The following is a 19220-nucleotide window of genomic DNA, read 5'->3' as shown; positions in this document are numbered from 1 at the left end:
GCGTAGTTGAACCACGGGCGAGATCTTGAGAACGCCGAGAGTAGATTCGTCAAAGTCATGCACAGCGTGCGTTCCATGTCGTCTGTTTTAGGAAAGTTAGGCCACGTGCAGCTCCTCAGATTGACTTTCAAACCTCTCTCAGCATGCCCAAGCTAACACACAACTAGCTTCTCATCACGGCCTCGACCTGGATATTCGATTGATTGCCGCCGATCTTGATAGCCATACTCCGACTAGCCATGTATCGATCGCTTCTTACGGACCCGAGACGATGCTCGTCGAATTAGCTCAGCAACTTGCTTGGATCGGGGCGGCGTTGAGCCCTTCGCCGTTCGGTGAGGCAACTGCTTACTCCGAGGCTAAGATTGCGAAGACAGACTCGGGGCCGCTCGAGTTCGAACTGGATTTTCACTTCAATCCGTTACATTCAGCGGAAACCTCATGCTGGCTTCCCCTCTTCTGCGGAGCATCCATAGCACATGGGTTTCCAATCGCAGAGCGCCAAGATGAGATGGGTGTAGAGGTGTCTCTGGATATTGCCGCCGAGATAGCAGGTGTTCAACACGCTGTCGAGTTCGCAGGGGGCGTCGTCATGAAAGGATTCTCCTCCATGTTGGTCCCGATAAGACGCCAGGAAGATCGAATCCAGTGGCATCTTCTCTCCAGTCTCGACCCTGAAACTCGTCTGTCGTACCGAGAAGTTCTGGACCGTTGCCCAAACCGAGCTACACTGGAGGAGGTGAGTCTGGAGAGTCTCCGCGCAACTCGTGCCATACTTGGTTGGTGCAGCGCAGCAACCTCCCTTTTGGGTTCCAAGACGGCGAACTACGAAAACATAGCCTATTCTGGGGCTGAGGATGCCGCAGCGGCGCTGAGTATCACTGGAGGGGTATTTGGAATCTCGCAGTTCGGTGTCGCCCAGGCCAATGTCACCATTTTACCCAAATGGAAACACTGTTACAAGAGGAGCGGTACGTACAACACCATTATTTCCGATGCCGAGAAGACCCCGGTCGTGCTTTATGATACCGGCGAGAAACGAGCATGGCTTGTACCAGCCTCTAGTGTTATGCTTCACATGGCGCATCACCGCAACTGGATAGAACCTTTCCAGGTCAACGGCAAGCGGATCAAACTGGGCACGGTAGGTCCCACGGGACCGTATGCTAAAGAAGTACTTCTAAACAACGCCCTCACCAATCTCTCGGACTTGGAAAGCGAGCCGTACACCTTCAAGGACATGATTCTCAACATCTGGTCGATTCTTGAATTTCTCTTAGCGGAGCAGGTAGAAAGAGACCGAAACCCGGGATTAACGGTCAATGGTTCTCTGCAGGATGTTGTTAAGGGTGTCGAATTCAAAGCTATCGTGCAACGGCGGTCGCCCGTTAGACAAAAGCAAGCAACCATCCAGAAGACCAGCGGGGGCTGGCCGGCTCTCGTACGGGATATCGACGCTCTAGTCCTCTTTGCGGATGGTTACGAGGACGTCATACAACCTCTAATGGGAAACTGCGAGGGCCTGTGCCACATGTGGAAGAGCATGCCGAGAGGGAAAGACTACCTGGCGACCCGTGTGGGGACCTTGGAAGACCTCCGCGATGTTGCTGGTCCTCACCTGGGCCGCACATATCTGATCTCAACTCGTCTACAATGGCACCGGGGCAATTCATCGCTATTTGAACCATGCAAAACACCGCAAGCATTTCGCTGTCAGTGCGAACGCCTACAGCGAATAGTTCCGAACTCCGCCGTTGGCCGAATCATCCCGCCTGGATATCTCGTTGATGACGGTGCGGTGATATTCGGCCAATCCAACAATTTCATTCGGGACTTCGTGACGGCGCCGCAGCGGCAGGAGAGCAGCGGCATCTACAGCCAACCGAACGTCAATATCGCGCTGCCTTCCTCAATCGACGACGTTGACGAGATACCACCATTCCTTGGCTTGGACAGAGAATCGCCCTCTCGAAGCGGCTCTGACGGGACACAATCCCCGCCAACTTCTAGCACCGCACATCGTACATTACCTTACGAGGGCGTCGCCGCTAGCATGCTGATGGATACGAGTCGACCGTCTACTACCTCACCATGTGTAACCAATAAACGGATTTATGATCTCAACATCGAAGCTCTGCCAGGCCGGAAGACGCATAACCTCTCGCTCAAGGCCCAAACCAAGACAGCGAACGTTGGGGGGTCTGACAATAAGCATGACCTGGACCTGCATAGAGAGGCATTGTGCCGTCGAACGCTTTGTCCGTCGCCTTCTCGATTTGAGGATGCTATGGGCCACGATGTGGCAACCCAACCGCAATCTCTCCACACGGACAAGCATGCTCGAGTAGGCGAGTGGCGCCAATCCAGCGAGAAAACTCAAGCGGGCTCCCCAGATGTGTCAGTGACTACTTCCCAAAAGCCCGATCTCCCGCACGGGGATAACAACCATGAACGGCGATCCGTGGCGATCCGAATACCAACTCAGACTAAAGAGGTCGAACCCCATGCTCTCGATCCCGGTTCAGTGCCTCTAATAGCCGACGACACGGCATTCGAAAAATATACTTTGCCGCCTCAAGAGTTCGACGTTACAGGCCAGGGAGATGACCCGCCTTCGAACAACCAGGCGAAGCATCCTTTGAGACGGCAGCGGCGTTTCTGCCGGTTTGAAAAGCAAGCGGAAAGGGATGATCATGGGTGTAGTGGTACTGTGGCATTGGTTGAAGGTGTTGTGACTCTATCTGGCGGCGTATAAGGCTATCATGAGGTTCTTTCACAGCGGAATAACGGAACAGTCTCGTGCAGTATCTATTTCTTCTCTGCAGGTCGTTTGTATTTAGATCCTGGTCACTTATACTAGTCGGGCACGAGTCTTATCCCTTTACACCACTACCGCAGAAGGGCTTCAAGAACCTAAACCTTTCGGCACACTAGCCGCTGTGCCTATCATATCGTCATAATCCCGATTGCGATCTGCCCCACACTTCTTCCTCCATTCCGAACTCACCCGCTGTCAACTCCTATGATCTCACTAGTCATTTCCTAATCTCCACAAGGCTTTTGATGGCCGCCAAGAATGGCTCTGCATCGCCCCACGCATCGACAGCATCATTTTCGAAGAATTGGTTGTACGCCGATCTGATCGCTTGGTACCGTTCCAAAATCTGCGGTGCTGCAGACATGATTTCTTCTCCATGCGGTAACCAGAAGCCATACTGGGGCTGGACACGCTCCGTAGCTATCATCATAGCTTCCGAGTCGGATACAAACCGTTTGTCGACCCTGCCCCACTTCTTCTCATCCAATACCCCAAGCTTACCGCTACGGATGAGCGACTCCATCACAGCGGCAGGATCTGCACGGGATCTTACGATGAGAACCGCAAGCCAGGTCCTCGGTGCCGGGAAATAACCTCGGAGGGCCTCCTGCAGGTCCATTGGATCCAGCCGTCCCAGCAAAGCAAAACAGTCCAGATAGCCAGTGATAATACGGACGTCGTCAGATTCCGCCTCCCAGTCAATTGGAGACTCCAGGCCATTCAGACTTAAGAGGCCTTGATCCCACAACGATAAGGCTGCGAGGAACACCGGCTCCTGGACCCGCAACCTCCATCGAAGCGCGTCAAGTTGGTCGCTCAAACTCTCGATATGCCGACGTCCTTTCAGTCTTCCGAGTCCATGGTATGCCATGTCCACCCCTACCTCGTAGGGGTGACCTTCATTTCTCGGAAGGACAACATCCAGTTCCGCTGCTATGGTCTGCACAGCGGCGTGAACAGCATGTTCCGACGGCTGCTTATCCGGGTACGGGATTGAAACCATGATTATTGGCGGAGAGGTGACAATCCTCCGTGCAGTTCTAGCCTTCTGGACGTGCGGCAAGCTAGTTTGAGCGATGGTGAGCGCAGGAGGCTTGTTTCGAGTTCGAGGCGGATGCGGTGCACCTTGTCCTCATCTCAATAGGCTGAGGAACTGGAAAGTTGCGCTGGAGGTTGTCCGGCAGTAATTTCGTGCTGGATCGAAAGATGCAGAAGCGAACCCGCTGAGAGGGTGGCCGTGGTATGGCGCTGTGGTTGATTTAATGGAAAGCCGCGCTCGATGGTACGATTGGGGGGACGCTAGTGCTAGCGGACCAGAGGTTCCTGACGCTACCTAGGTAGGGAAGGGCTGGAGCAAGGCGGAGCTTTGGTCTGTACACCAAAGAGGAGTTGAGGCGGAAGAATGGCCGTTGAGTCTGTAGCTAGTTTCTTAGTATTCCTAGGGATCCTCCGTCTTGCGGTGGCAGTATCAATTATATTCGGAAGAACGCGGATATGTAGAAGGTAAATTTGAACACTGTGGAGCGGGAACAAAAGCTCGTTACAACATAGCGCGTCAGCAGATAAGGTCGAAGAAGGAACGAAATACAGAAAAGTGGATAGCGGGCCGAGTTTCCGGAGTGCTATAGGAGTGGTATTATTGAAGCTGTACGGGGAGGATACTACCCACTTGATTCACTTGATTGAGTTCATTGGCAAGAACCGCAATCAAAGTGGCATCTTGTCATCTCTTCCAGCGTCTTACTCGGAATACTGTGGAAGGTCTTTCTCGAACCGCTACTTGTGCGCTTAGCCGTGCCGGTAGAGTAGGAGGGAGTTGTGTGCTAGGTCTGGAGAAGGCAGCGGCTCCTTGCGACGGAGATGCAACTACTCCGGCCTACTGTTGTGATTTCGAAAGCTGTCTACGGACTGCTAGAATCGTGCTGCACTAGTGATCCATGGGAAAGTGCAATAGCGCCTCATACTGTTGGAGGTGGTCGCTAGGACTGGATGGGTAACGATCGGGTTGCTCCGGACGCTGGCTCATGCGTGACACACTCATGTCGCTGTTAGCCGCCGTATGTGTCTGGAGCTCCGGAGTTGGGGTTGCTGCTGTTTCTCGCTCTTTGGTGGAGGTGATACGGAGGCTCCGAGCTCCGGTTCCTCACCAGTATGCTGTGTCGGCCTCTTCGTATGCGCTAGACGAGATATGCCATGTAACGATCTGTAAGCAGTCTGTGTTCGTGTAGTGATATAGTGATTACAGTGTTTCGTGTGATGGCCGAAAGAAGAGATAGGGCGCAAGACTGATGTGAATCGCATGGAGGTGATTGCTATGGATCGGTACTGCCGTGCTGGTACCTGTGGAGTCCTGTGCAGGATAGGAGTAGTTGGATACGTTGACACTGCTGGGAAAAAGGCCTGCTGCCTCGAGTAAGAGCGTGAGGTAAGTAACCTAAGGTTCTCACGGAGAGGATGTAGTAAAGTAACATAGTCAACTCCAAAGGGGAGACCGGTAAAAGATGCACCAGGCAGAGATTAGTGCTCGATACAAACTCGTCAATAAATGTCCCCAACCAATGAAGGTTCAATATCAATAACAGCTGTGCGAAAGCGGCTGGCTGAGTGATCGACGCAGGCAATCTGAAGCGGTACAGCGCCAAATTTTAGGGACAATATTTATCGCACGGCCAGAGAAACCCACCCAATCAACGCCCCTCTTCGACCTCCTTTGATGAACGTTCCCAGCCCTACCAATGTTACGTGCAGCCTCTAGCTTCCCGATGTCGGTTGATAGCCGAATAGATGGCGTGCAAACGTCACCGCTTTCGCAACGTCCAGTGCGTGACCTTAGACGGCGTAATAGTCCTGGCACATTCCGTGCAGCATCTATACCGCACGGCGCTGACAGCCTGATACCGTCTTCGGTTCCTCCCCGCTTCAGATAATACTGTGCGTTTCCAGCCGACGCTGAGAACCCACTGATGGAGGTAAATCCGCCGCTCTTCTTCTCAGCCTTGTGATCGGTCCGTGTTACGCCGCTGATCAATCCGTCTCGTTAATTACGACGCGCTTAAGGTAGGTTTCTGGAGCGGAAAGCTCACAAGCTAAGCGTTGGAGTGACGACGAATCGGTGGAGGCGGCAGCTCCACAGAATGACTCTTCGTAAAGAATGGATGGTTGTGAGGGCCCGGAAGAGGATCCGGAGGTGCTATCCAAGGATACATAGAAGGCTGATACGAGCCGTTTGCGATAACTCGGGAGGTAATTGCCTTCCCCAGATGTATCTGCTGATGAGCCTGTTTGCAGGCTTCCCGCGTCCGTACAGCTTGCGTGTGCCTGTAATATCGATATCCCACCGCTAGGACGGTACCCAGCACAAGGATGGCGATGGATCCAAGCTCTGAAAGCTGTAGACGATATGGTCCAAAGCTGAACGTCCGTGGTGCTACGATCAGGCGCGTGCGCAGTGTACATGGAGAGAACGGTAACGGAGCCATGTTGATAGATTAACGAAGTGCTGCGCAACGATCGAGTCTCAGCGCAAAGGGGTCGCGAGCCTTTGGTAGGTTGACGAGAGCTGCAATGCGACTGCCCCTGGTCAGCGGATAGTCCACTAAGAGACTCTGAAGCTGTAAGGCACTTACAGCGGGATTCAAGGCACAGTAAGCGACAGCAGTAGTAGATGGATAGTCTTAGCATCTTGGAGTAGGCTCTGGCGTGCAGCACAGGGATATATGTGCGCAGCATGCGGACCCCATCCAAGAGCAATCGCCTGGCAAAGTTAGAGACATGTCGAATCCGTAAGTACGCCTCGAAAATAGGCGCGACAGCACTCACATGGAGTACCCTTGGCATTTTCCAGATAGCCATAAGCGCCTAAAGCAGCTCCAGCTCTCCTCATCCGTGGTTTAGAAGCCGCTGGTGTAGAACAAGGACATCGTATACGACTCGCTTGGGGAGGGCTCAGCTGGGTTGATGGACGCCAGGATCATTTGGCTAGGTGTAGCCCTGCAGAGGGCCACTGGCGCGGCTGAATTTGGCAGGCTAGGGCGGCGCATGGAAGAGACCAGCATTGAATGCTGGCCATGGTGAAGTTCGGCTGTGCGTCTTTCAGCTGGGTGGTTGCTCTTGTGGCGTTATCATGCTTGAAGCCACCAGTCCAGGCAGAGTCTGGACAGTCAACGAGACATCCACCTTCGCGAGCTATCGGCAACTTTAGACTGAGGAAGAAAAGTAGTCTTTCCAAGGTTTCAGGTGTTGTTGCTAATGAGGGCGGAGCAAGTGGTTCCCTGCCTGAGATCGCACGGTCACGTGGATTGACGGACTACGTCTCGCCGAACGACCTCGCCCAACTCTACGAGTATGACTACTAGCATGGTGTTTACCATAATCACATAGGCATGTATGTGATGATAGACTTGATGCGTAATCTGGCAGCGCCGGATGACCCCTTCATCCCATTCCGCAAGTGATGCGTTCTGAGAAGTAAACCTCAGAAATATCCAGATGCAGGCTGTCTTGGCGGAATAGCGTAAGTAGTCTCCAGTCGCACGGAGCGGGATATGTGCTTGGTGTGGTGCTGAAGATGGCCGTGTTCATAGCGGCCGTTTGCCGCAACTCAAGGTAAACCGGAGGCAAGGCGTCAGTTCGCATCGTCAACGTTATCTCCCTGAGCCGCAGGTTCTTGCATCTTAACTCTTCATTACTGGTCAGCTTGGCCCCTCAGCTGAGCAGACTTCTTTTGTTTCTCGCATACCGGACGCTAACAAAAAGGAGAAGTACGAGTTAAGGGCAGTTCAGGCGTTCGCTGCTTGTAGTCCTGTCTCTTATCTCTTTCATGGTTACCCTGAGTACTGCGCTTCTCTTCGAGGTCTACGCTCACAGTCGCATGTTTTATGGCTTATGAATGTGTGACACAAGAATCTGTTGCAGATACACGAAGAAGCTCTTGACTTAGTATCCTTCTCGCCTAGTTGGGGACAGCACCTCTTCCTCATCTGATAGATTGTACAAAGCACAATCAGTCTTCATCGACAGAGTGATGCAGCCGAAACTCGTACGTGAACGGAGATCAGCCCTACCATTCTCTTAAATCCGTCAGCTCGAACTGCTTTCAAACTGAAATTCACCTTGATAATTTCCAACCCCCCACTTCGTCAGTATCTTCCAGGTCCTTGATGGCCACCTGGACGTCAGGTAATGGAAACTCTAAGAATCATCAGGGGCCCGGCTGTGAAGGCATTGGAGGTTTCTCAGAACTGAGTTTTTGCCATTTTTGATGTCGTTAATCTCAAATAAAGTGTATCTATAAGAAGACGGAAGCACGTTTCGCTCGAGGGACGGAAGTACGATTCCACAATCACCGACACTTTTTCTTCAAGACCTGGTAGAGTTGTTTCATGAGGTATCGCTTTTGTGGTATCCTAGCTATGCGCCTGAGCCAGCCAAACCGCGGCAGTAGTAGAGTACTGGCACAAGGCAGGTATTGCGCTTCGTGATGCGCGCTGATCTTTATGCAGCATTCATTGGAAGATCCCATGCCATGTCTTCACTACAACCCCACTCTGTCCCTAACTCCGTCCCGTTCATATGCGTTCTCATGCCGCTCCCGTAGCTGCCACTTCATCCTCGGCCTCGAGTCTGCCCCCTCGCCCTGTTGACCGTAGCCCTTCCTCTCGCCAAACCAACACCTCTACCCCTCGTACCCCTGGATCTGAACATCGGCGCATTCCTGCAACGCCTGTTAGCCTAAGCCCTCCGCTGTTCTCGAGCATTGTGGGTGTAGCGTGCCTTAGCATGTCCGGGACGATAAAGAATCGCACGTGTGAGCCGCGAATGTAGACCTGGTCGAGATGCGAAACTCTTCCGTCTCGTGCGGTGACGGTGATATCTTTAAGCTGGACGTTCATGTTGTCTTCCGCTGTGGGTGGGATAGTGTCAGCGGTTGCGCGTGTGGACGAGCGGGGAAACAAGCGCACCTTCTAGCAGCTTTCCGCGGTAGACTTGGCCGGATGTGATTTCGAGGGTGATGACATGGCCCTAGATTGGAAGCACTGTCAGCGACAGTTGTCTTAGCCTACATTTTGCGCAGAGTGCGGTGAGGAAGACGTACCATGGCCTCGTTCAGCAGCTTGATTGGGATACCGATGGTGCTCGTCATATTGGGCGACGCCGAATCGCAAGACTGAGGATTTGGTGGACTGTATCAAGCTCCTACGAAATATTATTGGCTTGGTGTTGCGGGTCATGCTGGACGTCGGGCAGCGATATGAGGAAGCCGAATATCTTGGCATTCCGAGAAATTGTTTAAGGCAGTAAGGCCAACAGCGACTAGGGATGGCGACGTCCTTCCTTCATCTACGATCCACATGCAGTTTGCTCAATGAACATTTCCGGGACGCTGAACGTCTTCCGGTTAATCAGAGAACCTGCCCTCTGCCTGCCACACCATACTGTGTCAACCTTCAATCATCTGCCTGTCCCGCTGTCGAAGGCCTTTGCCGGACAGCATGGAGGGAAAGGCGCCGATATCAGGGCGGTAGTCCTCGACAAGGACAACTGCTTTGCTGTGCCACATGAGAACGAAGTATACAAGCCATATCAGGTATGAGTCTCTTTACTAACAGTACTGAGCTGAGTTTGCTTGGAGCACGCTTTCATGTGTGTTATATCACAGCTGGTATAGTTTTCCGGGACGCAGGGGATATGGAAAGAGAAAAACATTCGTTCTATCTCAATTTCGTTCACTCAGGGACTGTAATATTCTCTTCGATTACGGGTGCATCATTGTGTGTGTGCATTGCCATGAGCTCCAGCTGACCCAGTGGTCCAAATCGTCAGGACAAGTTCCAGGAGCTTCGCAAAACATACCCTGGATCTCGCCTTCTCATAGTATCCAACACCGCTGGCACTCTGACTGATCGAGGCTATGCCGAAGCGGAGCTACTCGAGCGCAATACAGGCGTAAAAGTGCTCCGGCACAATACAAAGGTACGGTTAGCCTTGCGTGTTTAACCTCACAATGCTGGTGTTTTATATCTCAGAGTACAAGCTCTTCTGTTGTACGCTCTGGTGCTCACTGCTCGAAGAAGCCAGGATGCAGAGAAGAAGTACTGGATTATTTCCGAAAGGCAACAGATGCGGAGGTGACATCTGCCTCTCAAATTGCGGTTGTAGGCGATAGGCTGTTCACCGATGTCATGATGGCAAATATGATGGGCTCGCATGGTGTCTGGATTAAGGACGGAGTTATTGCTGAGAAGAGTATTGTAAGTGTCAGACGGGGAGTGTTTCCAGTCAACCATATGATGGGTACAGCGCTACCACGTATTGGACTGAGAGTGCTGATACATTCGCTGCGCAGTTCGCAAGGCTCGAGGATGGCCTAGCTTCATTTCTCTTGCGGAGAGGGTACTGTCCACCAGACCCTCGCAGTGGGTTCGAGTAAAGATCTACACGACGGCAAGGGGTAGCAGTGCCTATTCAATGTATCGCCAGTAATATGAGAAGAGCGTATCGCTCAGCTACCTGAGAAGCAAAGCAGAAAACGAGGGCAAGGTCCCGCAAGCATCACACCTACCTATTGATTGACCGAGACTGACTCAAAAGCGGCTTCGGCTCAAGACCTGGCATTCTGTGAGGCGATTCTCGGAAATTCACATCATCTGATTACCTTCGAGCGGCTCTTACGGGCTCACCACCGAGCTACGCTACCACTCGAACGCCATGGATAGGACCAGTAAGAATATGTAGGACAGCCAGGCCTTCAATGGGCGATTGAGCATCGTATCACACGGTTGTTCACTCCGTACTCAAACCGAACGCGTGTTCCTGCGCTCTAAAAGGACAGCAATGGACCGCATCACCTTGATCTTGCAAACATGGTCGCTGAAAGAGTGTAGTACGGACGGCTATAAAATCCGAGGACTTATTCCAAGCTGCTAGGCAATGTAGAGTTGGACTGTCTAAGAATTTATTCCTACCTTGCTACAGGGGGCGTGGGTACTGCTTTCTTGGCTTCAGATGCGCACCTTCCTTTTACTATGAGCGAGGAAGCTTACGAAGCTGCCACTGTTTATTGGGTTTCTCCACTCTTTGCATTTACTTCTAGCCGGTTAAATACCAACACACCACTTTTTTGCTTACACACTACGAATCTCCTTTTTACAGCGTCATTGAACCCTCAGATCGACGCAAGATGACGTATACTCGAAGCCACGCGTATAAGGTAACACCATTCGTGTCTTTACTTCCCTCAACTCCATCAACAACCATCCGCAAGATGACCACCTTCAAAACCGTTGCCCTTTTTGGAGCCAATGGCCAAATTGGCGAGGCCATCCTCGACGCTCTGGTAAACTGTCAAAAACAACAGTTCGATGTCCTCGCTTTCATCCCGCCTGAGAGCTCACCACCAAGCGGCGCCGATGCACGCAACGTGACCGTGCACGCCATTGACATCTTCGACAAGGACGCCGTCGCCCCAAAGCTCGAGGGCGTTGACGTGGTTGTCAGTGCCCTCAACGGCAAGGGCCTGGATGCCCAGATCGGCATTCAAGACGCGGCGGCAGAGGCCCGCGTCAAACGCTTCTACCCTAGCGAGTACGGCATGCACCAGATCTACCGCAAGCCTAATGACCCTATGGGCTACGTTCATCCGCTGTGGAACCAAAAGGCCCTCGCCAATGAGGCCGCAGTGCGACATCCGGCCGTTGCTCGTGGCGACATGTCTTACACGCTGATCGGCTGCGGCGACTTTTACAACCAGACGCGTGAGCCGGTGTGGTGCCCCTGGACGCAGAAGCTCGACGACGACACTAAGAGCTACACATTCCACTTCCTCGGGTCATCCGACGAAAGGGCGGATTACACGCACACGGACGATTTCGCGCGCTACCTCGTCGCGTCTCTTTGCGCGCCCGAGCTTTCAGAGAACGCAGAGCTGAACTTCCGGAGCGACTTTGTCTCGCTTCAAGAGATTGGGCAGCGGTTGACCGCCCATAGCGGCAAGAGCGTCGAGTTCGAGAAAGTCACTGAGGAGGAGAAGTGGAAGGTTGTCGAGGACCCGAGCAAGGCGCCTAAGGAACTGCAGGGGGGTGTGTTCCCGGTGGATTTCTGGTTCCTCGTCAAGGGAAGTCAGGGTGATGGGAAGTTCTGGAGGCCACCGGGTCAGATTCACAACCATCTTTTTCCAGAAGTTGAGGTCACCACTTTCGACAAGTATTTCAAGCAGATGTTTGGCGAGGAGGCCCGTCGTTGATCCGGTGTGTCCGCGAGGGATAAGAGAAGGGTTTCATGCAGCTGACTGCAAAGGAAGAACTCTGAAAACAGATAATCCCTTTGATTGCGCGGCGGATTCCGGCGATGTTTTGTACTTGTAAAAAAGCCTAAAAAGCGTTGTGTGTATACTTGGCCACGTGTCTTCTCAACCTTCACTCTTGCTGGAGTAAGGGGTTGGGCTCAGCTTCGAGTGCCAGTCACGGTTCAGATGTCATGTAGTTAACCGTCTCTTCGCTCCTCAATACTGTCTATTCCTTCCCTCTCATTTCACCGCCGAAGCATCTCTACATCCTCCTTGCCCATCGTCTAATGTCATGAACTGCATCCTACTCTGTGTCTTCTGATGTTGATGCTCGGAGAACATCCTTGATGCTCTGAATATTAAGATCATGGTGGGCGAGCGGTGGTATACTTATAGACGGCGAGCACTGAGGCCGCTTGCTGGAAAACTCGACTTCGGAAGATATGCTGGAATCAGTCAGACAGAGGGGAAAGGCGGCGAGATCACACTCGGAGGATGCAATCTTCGTCGGAAAGCCTGATACGAGGTATCAGTCACGGTATGGGCAAACCAATCGTCGTATTGACGGGAGCAGCATATACTGAATCGCCTTCAGTCGCCAGAGTATGTTAATGGTAGTATACCGTGGTGATAGTTAAGCCGCGCTTACATGCGTGTATAACAATGCCTTGAATCCGAATACGAGACAAATCTGGTGTCAGTGGAGACGATATGTGATGATTCGCCTGACTTGTTTGCTTAGTTTGAAGCTGTTTATCCGCAGTGTAGCGAGAGTACTGCACTTGCCCTTTGTATGTTTCGTGTTTGGCGAGGCATAGGATGGGAGCGACACGCATGTCATCCGTTCATGCAAAACACTGAATTTACGTGAAGCTGCCAGACCAACCCACTGTCGTCGAAGTCAGAACCCTTTCGGAGCTCACGCCGGATTAAGAAGGTGGCCATTTTGCTGTCGAGAGGCGATGCGATCTGGTAGATAGACGGCGTTTGGTGTAGCGGCGCATACGGTGGGTTGCATGGTGGAAACCGTAATAAGTGCTATGGTAGGTGACATTTCTGAAGTAATCTCGATCTCAAGAGTGATCTCGTCTACACGCACACCATAAAACAGGTACTGTGGAAAGTCTTTCTTTGCATTTCGGAGCTGATCGTCAGCCATCCAACGTATTCCTCCTGCTCTTATCCGCTCTCACATTCCCCTTCCCAATCGTCGCCTCGAGCGCCTGATTTAGTGCTTTTTCGTCGTACCTCAGCCCCTTCCCATCCTCGCCCTTCCTACCGTAGAGCCTGATAGTCTCAATGCCAAGGCTACTAAACTCAGCCTTGTTTACCTGAGGAGTATCCGGTCCTTCGAGATGAACCAGATGCGTCACGTAAGTCCTGTATTCAGAGGTGGGTACAGTTCCGAAGGAGCCCCGGCTCTCGGCGCAAGCGCGTGCAATGGCAGCAACAAAGTCAAGCGCCGTGAACGGCGTAGACGACGGCCCAGTTTCGCGGTCGACGGTGCTATTCAAGATAAGGATCTTGTGCTTGATGCTCGTCGAAGCAATAGCCTCTCCAACACCACGGAGAATGAGGGACGGGATGATGGAGGTGTACAGCGAGCCAATGCTGTAAATGATGCTCTGCGAGGAGTGCAGGGCGTCGATGACTTTCGGGTTCGCGGGTGGGCGGATTTCCTGGCCGAAGGGGTTGATGTACCACACTCGTTCGATACGCGCGGGTAGGTCTTCTTCCTCACTTTTTGTGAAGGAGATGTATTGCTTCCGTAGAGTAGGTAAGGACCCAGGCAGGTTGGCATCTTCGATGGAATCATGCTCTTCGGTCTCGCTGACTCCATTCACGCTGACATCCGGAAGAGCTGTTGGGATGCTGGGATGGGAGATTGCGTTCTGGCCCATGATCGACGTTCCGTTGGCGAGGCCGGCTGAAATATGATGCGAGAAGTTCGTATTGATTGCAGGTAGAACGGACACATTTTGCGGGACCTGGCAGATGCTGCTGAGGAGATATATGGCGCTTTCGAAGCTGCCGGAGAAGAGGCGTGCACTGTAACGTCTTAGTGATGCATCTTGATTTGACGGTAGATGTTCTAAAAGCGCAATGACCAGACGATATTGATCATATATGAAAGTGCTGTGCAAAAGATTGAGAAGCGACTTACCCAGTAAGGAACAAGTTACCGATACTGGCCGACGAGAAGTTGAATACTGAGGAAGGTCTGACCTTCTTGACGATCTCAAGATTTATCAGATTTAGAAAAGAGCGGATGAGCTCCTTCTTTGGAGTTGAGATATGCTGCCATAGCGCATGTCTTGCCTCGACGATATCAAGCCATTCTAATCGAGCTTTCTCGGCGTCGTTTGGAAGTCTGTAGTTGAAGAACGCTTTGATTGCCCCCTTCTCTGTATCCGTATTTGCCTCGTCATCCGGAATGAGGCGGACAAGGCGACCTTGGGGCAATTGTTAGGCGGGCACAGCTGCATGAACTTATCTTGAGCTGAACGTACTGCGCACATCACCGATACCTTATGCAAAAGTTAGTATATCTACTCGTCACCTAGTGTCTGTTGCAAGGGAGTATCTGGTCATTCATGGAAAGGGTCTGCCAACCTGGTCCACCAAACACACGTATCAGCTCCGAAGAGCTCCCCCCATTGTCACTGATCGGTATCACATAGCTCAACGAGCTTTTGTTGTTCTCAGCAACAGTCTTGAAGACGTCGACCAGACTATTGGCCGCGCTTCCACCGGAGAAGACGACAATGTCTTTCGGCTTGCCATTGGTGACGTTCATGGCCTGCATGGGCAATGCCGGAGAAGCGAGTCGCGCCGGGGTTTGGTGAGGCATTGTGAGGAATGTAGATTCGGCAATTGCAGAGTAATGCTAGTCAATGGACCTGGAACATCATTTTTGGACTCTCTTCTATATCTTATGCTCTGTCTGTTTTTGACACGGTGGAGGGACATCTGGCTTGATACCAGAATACGACGTGCTAAAGGTAAGCTTCGAGTCATCGACTTGGCAAGCATGAGCTGAATGCTACGTTCCTGCAACTATGCAACGTTTGCAATGGGACTGCTGTGGACTTGGTGCGAGTCCAGTCCTGAGGCGTTCGTGATACTGTTCGTGCAATTACTCAAAACAGGACAAGATCTGTACATCAACAAAAGCGTGCCCTTGCTGGAAAAGCATACACCACAACCCCCGCCATCCTCTCCTCCTTCAATAGCCAAGACAGCAGTATCCGCAAGCCCGACTGCCCTAGTCGAAACCCACAGCCTTCTTCCTAGCCCCCCCAAATCCCCACCCCATTTACGGCGTCGCATGAATGCCCTCCTCCTCAATCTGCGCCGGCGTGCCCATATTCAACTGATCCCTCTCCGCCGCCCTCTTCCTCTTCTCCAACAAGCGGTCCCTTCGGTCACTGAGAACCTTGAACTGTCTGCTCTCGACGCCCGTCAACCAGTACCCGAAACTGCCCCCCACTGCGCCGTAGACCGGGTATGCCCAGAGCGATTCCCGGTTGAAGAAGGGCCGCATTTCGATGCCGAGTTGCCAGAATCGGACGACGAGGCCTGTGGGGATGTGAGGTTAGCTTGGAGGCTCGTCTTGGGGGTGATATCGCAGGCGGGAGGTGTACCGAAGCCGCTCCAGAAGAGGACTTTGTGGACCATTATGCAGTTGCCGGCGATCGCAGTCGTGTATGCTTTCTTCCGTGAGAGTGTGTGATTGAGGCCGTAAGACTTGTTTGTGGTATGGAGAGTGCAATGCGCGTGTGTACAGGAGTGTTTCACACACGACCACACCTTGGAAGCTCGCCGTGATCCAGTTCCCTGCTGCTGCTTCCCCTCGGAGGCGCTCGGACCGAAACGCTTGGCACATCGGAGCTCATGAAACAGCATTCTGCGACTCCCTTGTCAACCACTTTTGCTCACTACCCACCACAACCGACTCACTGCACCCCGCCATGGCGGCGACAACAGGCTCGCCGAAGCGCGGTCTCGATGACTCGCTTCCCGCCCTCGAAACCGCCCTCGCACCCCCCCGCAAGAAGCTCAAGCCCTCCGACCTCCCCCTAACCCAAGCCCAACGCACCACAATCGACAGCCTCCTCTACACCTTCAAGAAGAAAGGCGGCTTCGACGAGCTGCGCAAGAAGATCTACAAACAATTCGACGACGGTGACGCCAAGACCTCCCTCGTGACATCGCTTCAGGAACTCACCGACCGCGAGATCGACCGCAACCCTACGCTGCTGTCCAAGGACCGACGGATCGCTGCACCGCTAGTTGAGGGTGCTGCGGAACGGAGCGATGTGTATCGCACGGCGCAGGCGCATGTGCTGGAGTATGTTCTCGCTATGCGGGAGATTGCGGAGGATAAGATGAGGGATATTCGGCGTGGGGAGATTGGGGTTGATGCGGCGGTGGATGAGCAGCAACGCGGTGGGAAGACGGAGGAGGAATACGCGCGTGAGGCTGCGGAGCGGCGGGAAGAGCGGCACAGGATCAGGGAGGAGGCGAAGGAGAAGGAGAGGGCTATAGAGCGGGAGAAGCGGAAGGCGGCCGCGGAAGAGAGGTTGCGGAAGGTGCGTGAAGAGGAGGCGATGGAGAAGGAGAGGCTGGAGAGGGAAGAAAGGAGAAGGCTTGAGCGGGAGGCGGAGAAAGAAGAGGAGAGAAAGCGGAGGGAGGCTATCGAGCGGGAGCGCGAGGAACGGTACGAGAGAAGAAGGCGCGAGGAAAAGGAGAGAGAAGAGGCATATGAGCGCGAACGAAGGGAACGGCGAGAACGAAGACGGTCGAGGACGCCTAGGCCGCGCTCGAAAACCCCAGAACGCGAGAGAAAACCGTCGCCGCGGAACGTCAAGAACCTTGAGGAAATCGCACTGGAGCTACTCCTACAAGAAGGCAAGGAGCTGGTAGCAAAGTCAAACGCACGACCGCAGCTTGAGCGATCAGAGTCTTTGGATCCGCCGGCACGTAAGAGCATGGCGCCAAAGTCCATCGTGCCCCGCGATCCTGTTGCTGCAAGGCTTGCAAAGTTAGACAAGCCTCCTGTCAAATCCGAAGACGGAGAGATCAAGGAACCGCCAGTAAAAGGCGGCGCATCTACGGCCAACGAAGGAGTCAAGCGAGAAGAATCCGCTTCAGTTGCTGGTGAGCGACCACGAAGCCACTATGGCGAACGAGAACAAGGACGCCCCAGGTCAAGGAGCCGTGACCGAAACACAAGACAGTCTTCGCCACGGCCCAGCCGGTACGAAGAGGACCGGCGCTCCTCTCGGTATGAAGAGGAAAAGTACAAGCCCCGCAACGAGGACCGTCGTCGCTCATCCCGATATGGTAGCCGTAGCCCAGCAAGAGCAGTCGAACGCGACGACAGAGACCGGCGCCGCCCCTCGCGCAGCAGATCTCCTCCCCGCCGCAACTTTAGAGATCGGTCGCACTCGCCTCGTCGTCGCCGTACATCTCGCTCGCGTAGCCCTAAGGAGATCGACAGATACGTCCCCGGTGGAGCAAATAGGACTCGTGATCGGGATCGGGATCGGGATCGGGATCGCGAACGTGAACGTGAACGTGAACGTGAGCGAGACAGAGAGGGGGACAGGGACAGGGACAGGGATAGAGGCGGAGATCGAGATAGAGACAGGGACCGCGAACGCGACCGGGACAGAAACCGGGACTACCGCGGCACCAGACCATCGTACGGTAGAGACGCAGAGGAGAGGCCTAGCTTTAGGGACATCGATCGATACGTTCCTGGCGGCGGTAGTAGCAGGGCTCGAGAGGGAGGTGACAAGGAAAAGGATAAGGATAGGGAGCGGAAGCGTGAGCGGAGCACTAGTCGAGATCGAAGGAGGAGCAGAAGTAGGGAGTCGAGGCGTTGAGCTGCCTTGGAATGTTTTGGAGGCAGAGTAGGTCATCGCACAGTTGGCGATGTGTGACTTGGGCTTACTCAAGGGGTTGGCATTTGGCGCCTGCGATATTGAACATATCCCTTTCAGTACAATGAGAAACTCTGACGCAACCGGGTATGAACAGAAGCGCAGGCTTGCTTGTGCAACCTCAGGTAATCTCCATTTGTGACATACGGCATTCGCAATCTTTGCGCTTTATCACGGGGCTACCTGTATAGCTTCCTTCCTTCCCCTACACAACACATACCCATCTCCTTCAGTTGTTGCAATACAAACAGCCGTCCACAGTAGCACGATTCCCGCTCCGGAATAATTAGCGCCGCGAACAACTTGATAGATGATGAGACTTACAGGCTCTCATATGCGAAGTTCCATAGCGGCTCTACTTAAACTATCACTAATAGCGGGTAAAAAGTGACCTTGATGTACGCCTGCCTTGGCTGCCTTGGCTGCCTTAGTGCCTTAATCCCCCATCTGAAGTCGGCGCCAAGCCCTCGCTAACCCGGCACTACCAAAATTCCGGTCCTCCCACCACCAAGAGTTTATTGCAGCGACGACGACCTCAGGCACGACAGCACCGCGACCGACGATCGAAGCTCACACGAAACCGTACGACAAGTCAGTCTAATCCGTCCGCGCTAAGAACCTCGATCTGACCTCGAATCCTCACAGAGACCTCTCAACTTCCACCCGTCAAACCCGCAATCATGTCTCACGAATCCGTGTGGTACTCGCGTCCCAGGACGTACGGCAAGGGCGCTCGGTCTTGGTGCGTTGCGCATTACTCCGCCTCACCTTAGAACTCCGCCTGGGCCGAATTCAGGACGGAAGAAGACCAGAGAGTGTGGACGAAGAACAGAGGGCGTAAAGGATGGATATTGAATTGGAGGCTAATGCATAGTTCACATACAGCCGCGTCTGCACCCACAAAGCCGGTCTCATCAGGAAGTACGGCCTCAACATTTGCCGTCAATGCTTCAGGGAGAAGAGCCAGGATATCGGATTCGTCAAGGTATGGAGATCTCCAGCTTTCTCGGCGCAGGGAAGGTTGCGTGTGGATGGAAGCACAGCCACGAATTGGGCTACCACAGCATCGAGAACAGCGGCTGATAAGCATAATCACAGCACCGATAAATGTTCACGGAATCCGGGGTCGGCATGACAACAGAATGGCGATGAAGGAAGAATGAAGGAAGGA

General features: G+C 53.2%; 7 protein-coding genes across 7 annotated transcripts; 3 read left to right on the top strand and 4 right to left on the bottom strand.

The window, feature by feature from the left end:
• Positions 1 to 271: 271 nt before the first annotated feature.
• Positions 272 to 2755, top strand: W97_09196 (uncharacterized protein; the record flags this gene model as incomplete). The annotated part of the gene is made up of 1 exon (XM_007787058.1): positions 272 to 2755. One exon carries the CDS (start codon positions 272 to 274, stop codon positions 2753 to 2755), a length of 2484 nt encoding a protein of 827 aa, XP_007785248.1.
• Positions 2756 to 3035: 280 nt separating this feature from the next.
• On the bottom strand, positions 3036 to 3821 carry W97_09195 (uncharacterized protein; the record flags this gene model as incomplete). The annotated part of the gene is made up of 1 exon (XM_007787057.1): positions 3036 to 3821. The coding sequence occupies one exon, from the start codon at positions 3819 to 3821 to the stop codon at positions 3036 to 3038; it is 786 nt and encodes a 261-aa protein (XP_007785247.1).
• Positions 3822 to 8397: 4576 nt separating this feature from the next.
• W97_09194 (uncharacterized protein) lies at positions 8398 to 8960 on the bottom strand (the record flags this gene model as incomplete). Its single annotated transcript, XM_007787056.1, has 3 exons — positions 8398 to 8720; positions 8779 to 8839; positions 8913 to 8960. 3 exons carry the CDS (start codon positions 8958 to 8960, stop codon positions 8398 to 8400), a joined length of 432 nt encoding a protein of 143 aa, XP_007785246.1.
• A 2121-nt stretch (positions 8961 to 11081) lies between these two features.
• On the top strand, positions 11082 to 12059 carry W97_09193 (uncharacterized protein; the record flags this gene model as incomplete). The annotated part of the gene is made up of 1 exon (XM_007787055.1): positions 11082 to 12059. The coding sequence occupies one exon, from the start codon at positions 11082 to 11084 to the stop codon at positions 12057 to 12059; it is 978 nt and encodes a 325-aa protein (XP_007785245.1).
• A 1193-nt stretch (positions 12060 to 13252) lies between these two features.
• On the bottom strand, positions 13253 to 14952 carry W97_09192 (uncharacterized protein; the record flags this gene model as incomplete). Its single annotated transcript, XM_007787054.1, has 4 exons — positions 13253 to 14150; positions 14266 to 14554; positions 14612 to 14629; positions 14715 to 14952. The coding sequence occupies 4 exons, from the start codon at positions 14950 to 14952 to the stop codon at positions 13253 to 13255; spliced, it is 1443 nt and encodes a 480-aa protein (XP_007785244.1).
• Positions 14953 to 15417: 465 nt separating this feature from the next.
• Positions 15418 to 15779, bottom strand: W97_09191 (uncharacterized protein; the record flags this gene model as incomplete). Its single annotated transcript, XM_007787053.1, has 2 exons — positions 15418 to 15680; positions 15746 to 15779. 2 exons carry the CDS (start codon positions 15777 to 15779, stop codon positions 15418 to 15420), a joined length of 297 nt encoding a protein of 98 aa, XP_007785243.1.
• Positions 15780 to 16072: 293 nt separating this feature from the next.
• W97_09190 (uncharacterized protein) lies at positions 16073 to 17992 on the top strand (the record flags this gene model as incomplete). Its single annotated transcript, XM_007787052.1, has 1 exon — positions 16073 to 17992. One exon carries the CDS (start codon positions 16073 to 16075, stop codon positions 17990 to 17992), a length of 1920 nt encoding a protein of 639 aa, XP_007785242.1.
• Positions 17993 to 19220: the final 1228 nt, after the last annotated feature.

The sequence above is a fragment of the Coniosporium apollinis genome (genome assembly GCF_000281105.1).
Source record: "Coniosporium apollinis CBS 100218 chromosome Unknown supercont1.89, whole genome shotgun sequence".
Lineage (NCBI taxonomy): Eukaryota > Fungi > Ascomycota > Dothideomycetes > Coniosporium > Coniosporium apollinis.
Note: the sequence above shows the minus strand (reverse complement) of the source record. Positions and strands in the feature narration are given on the sequence as shown.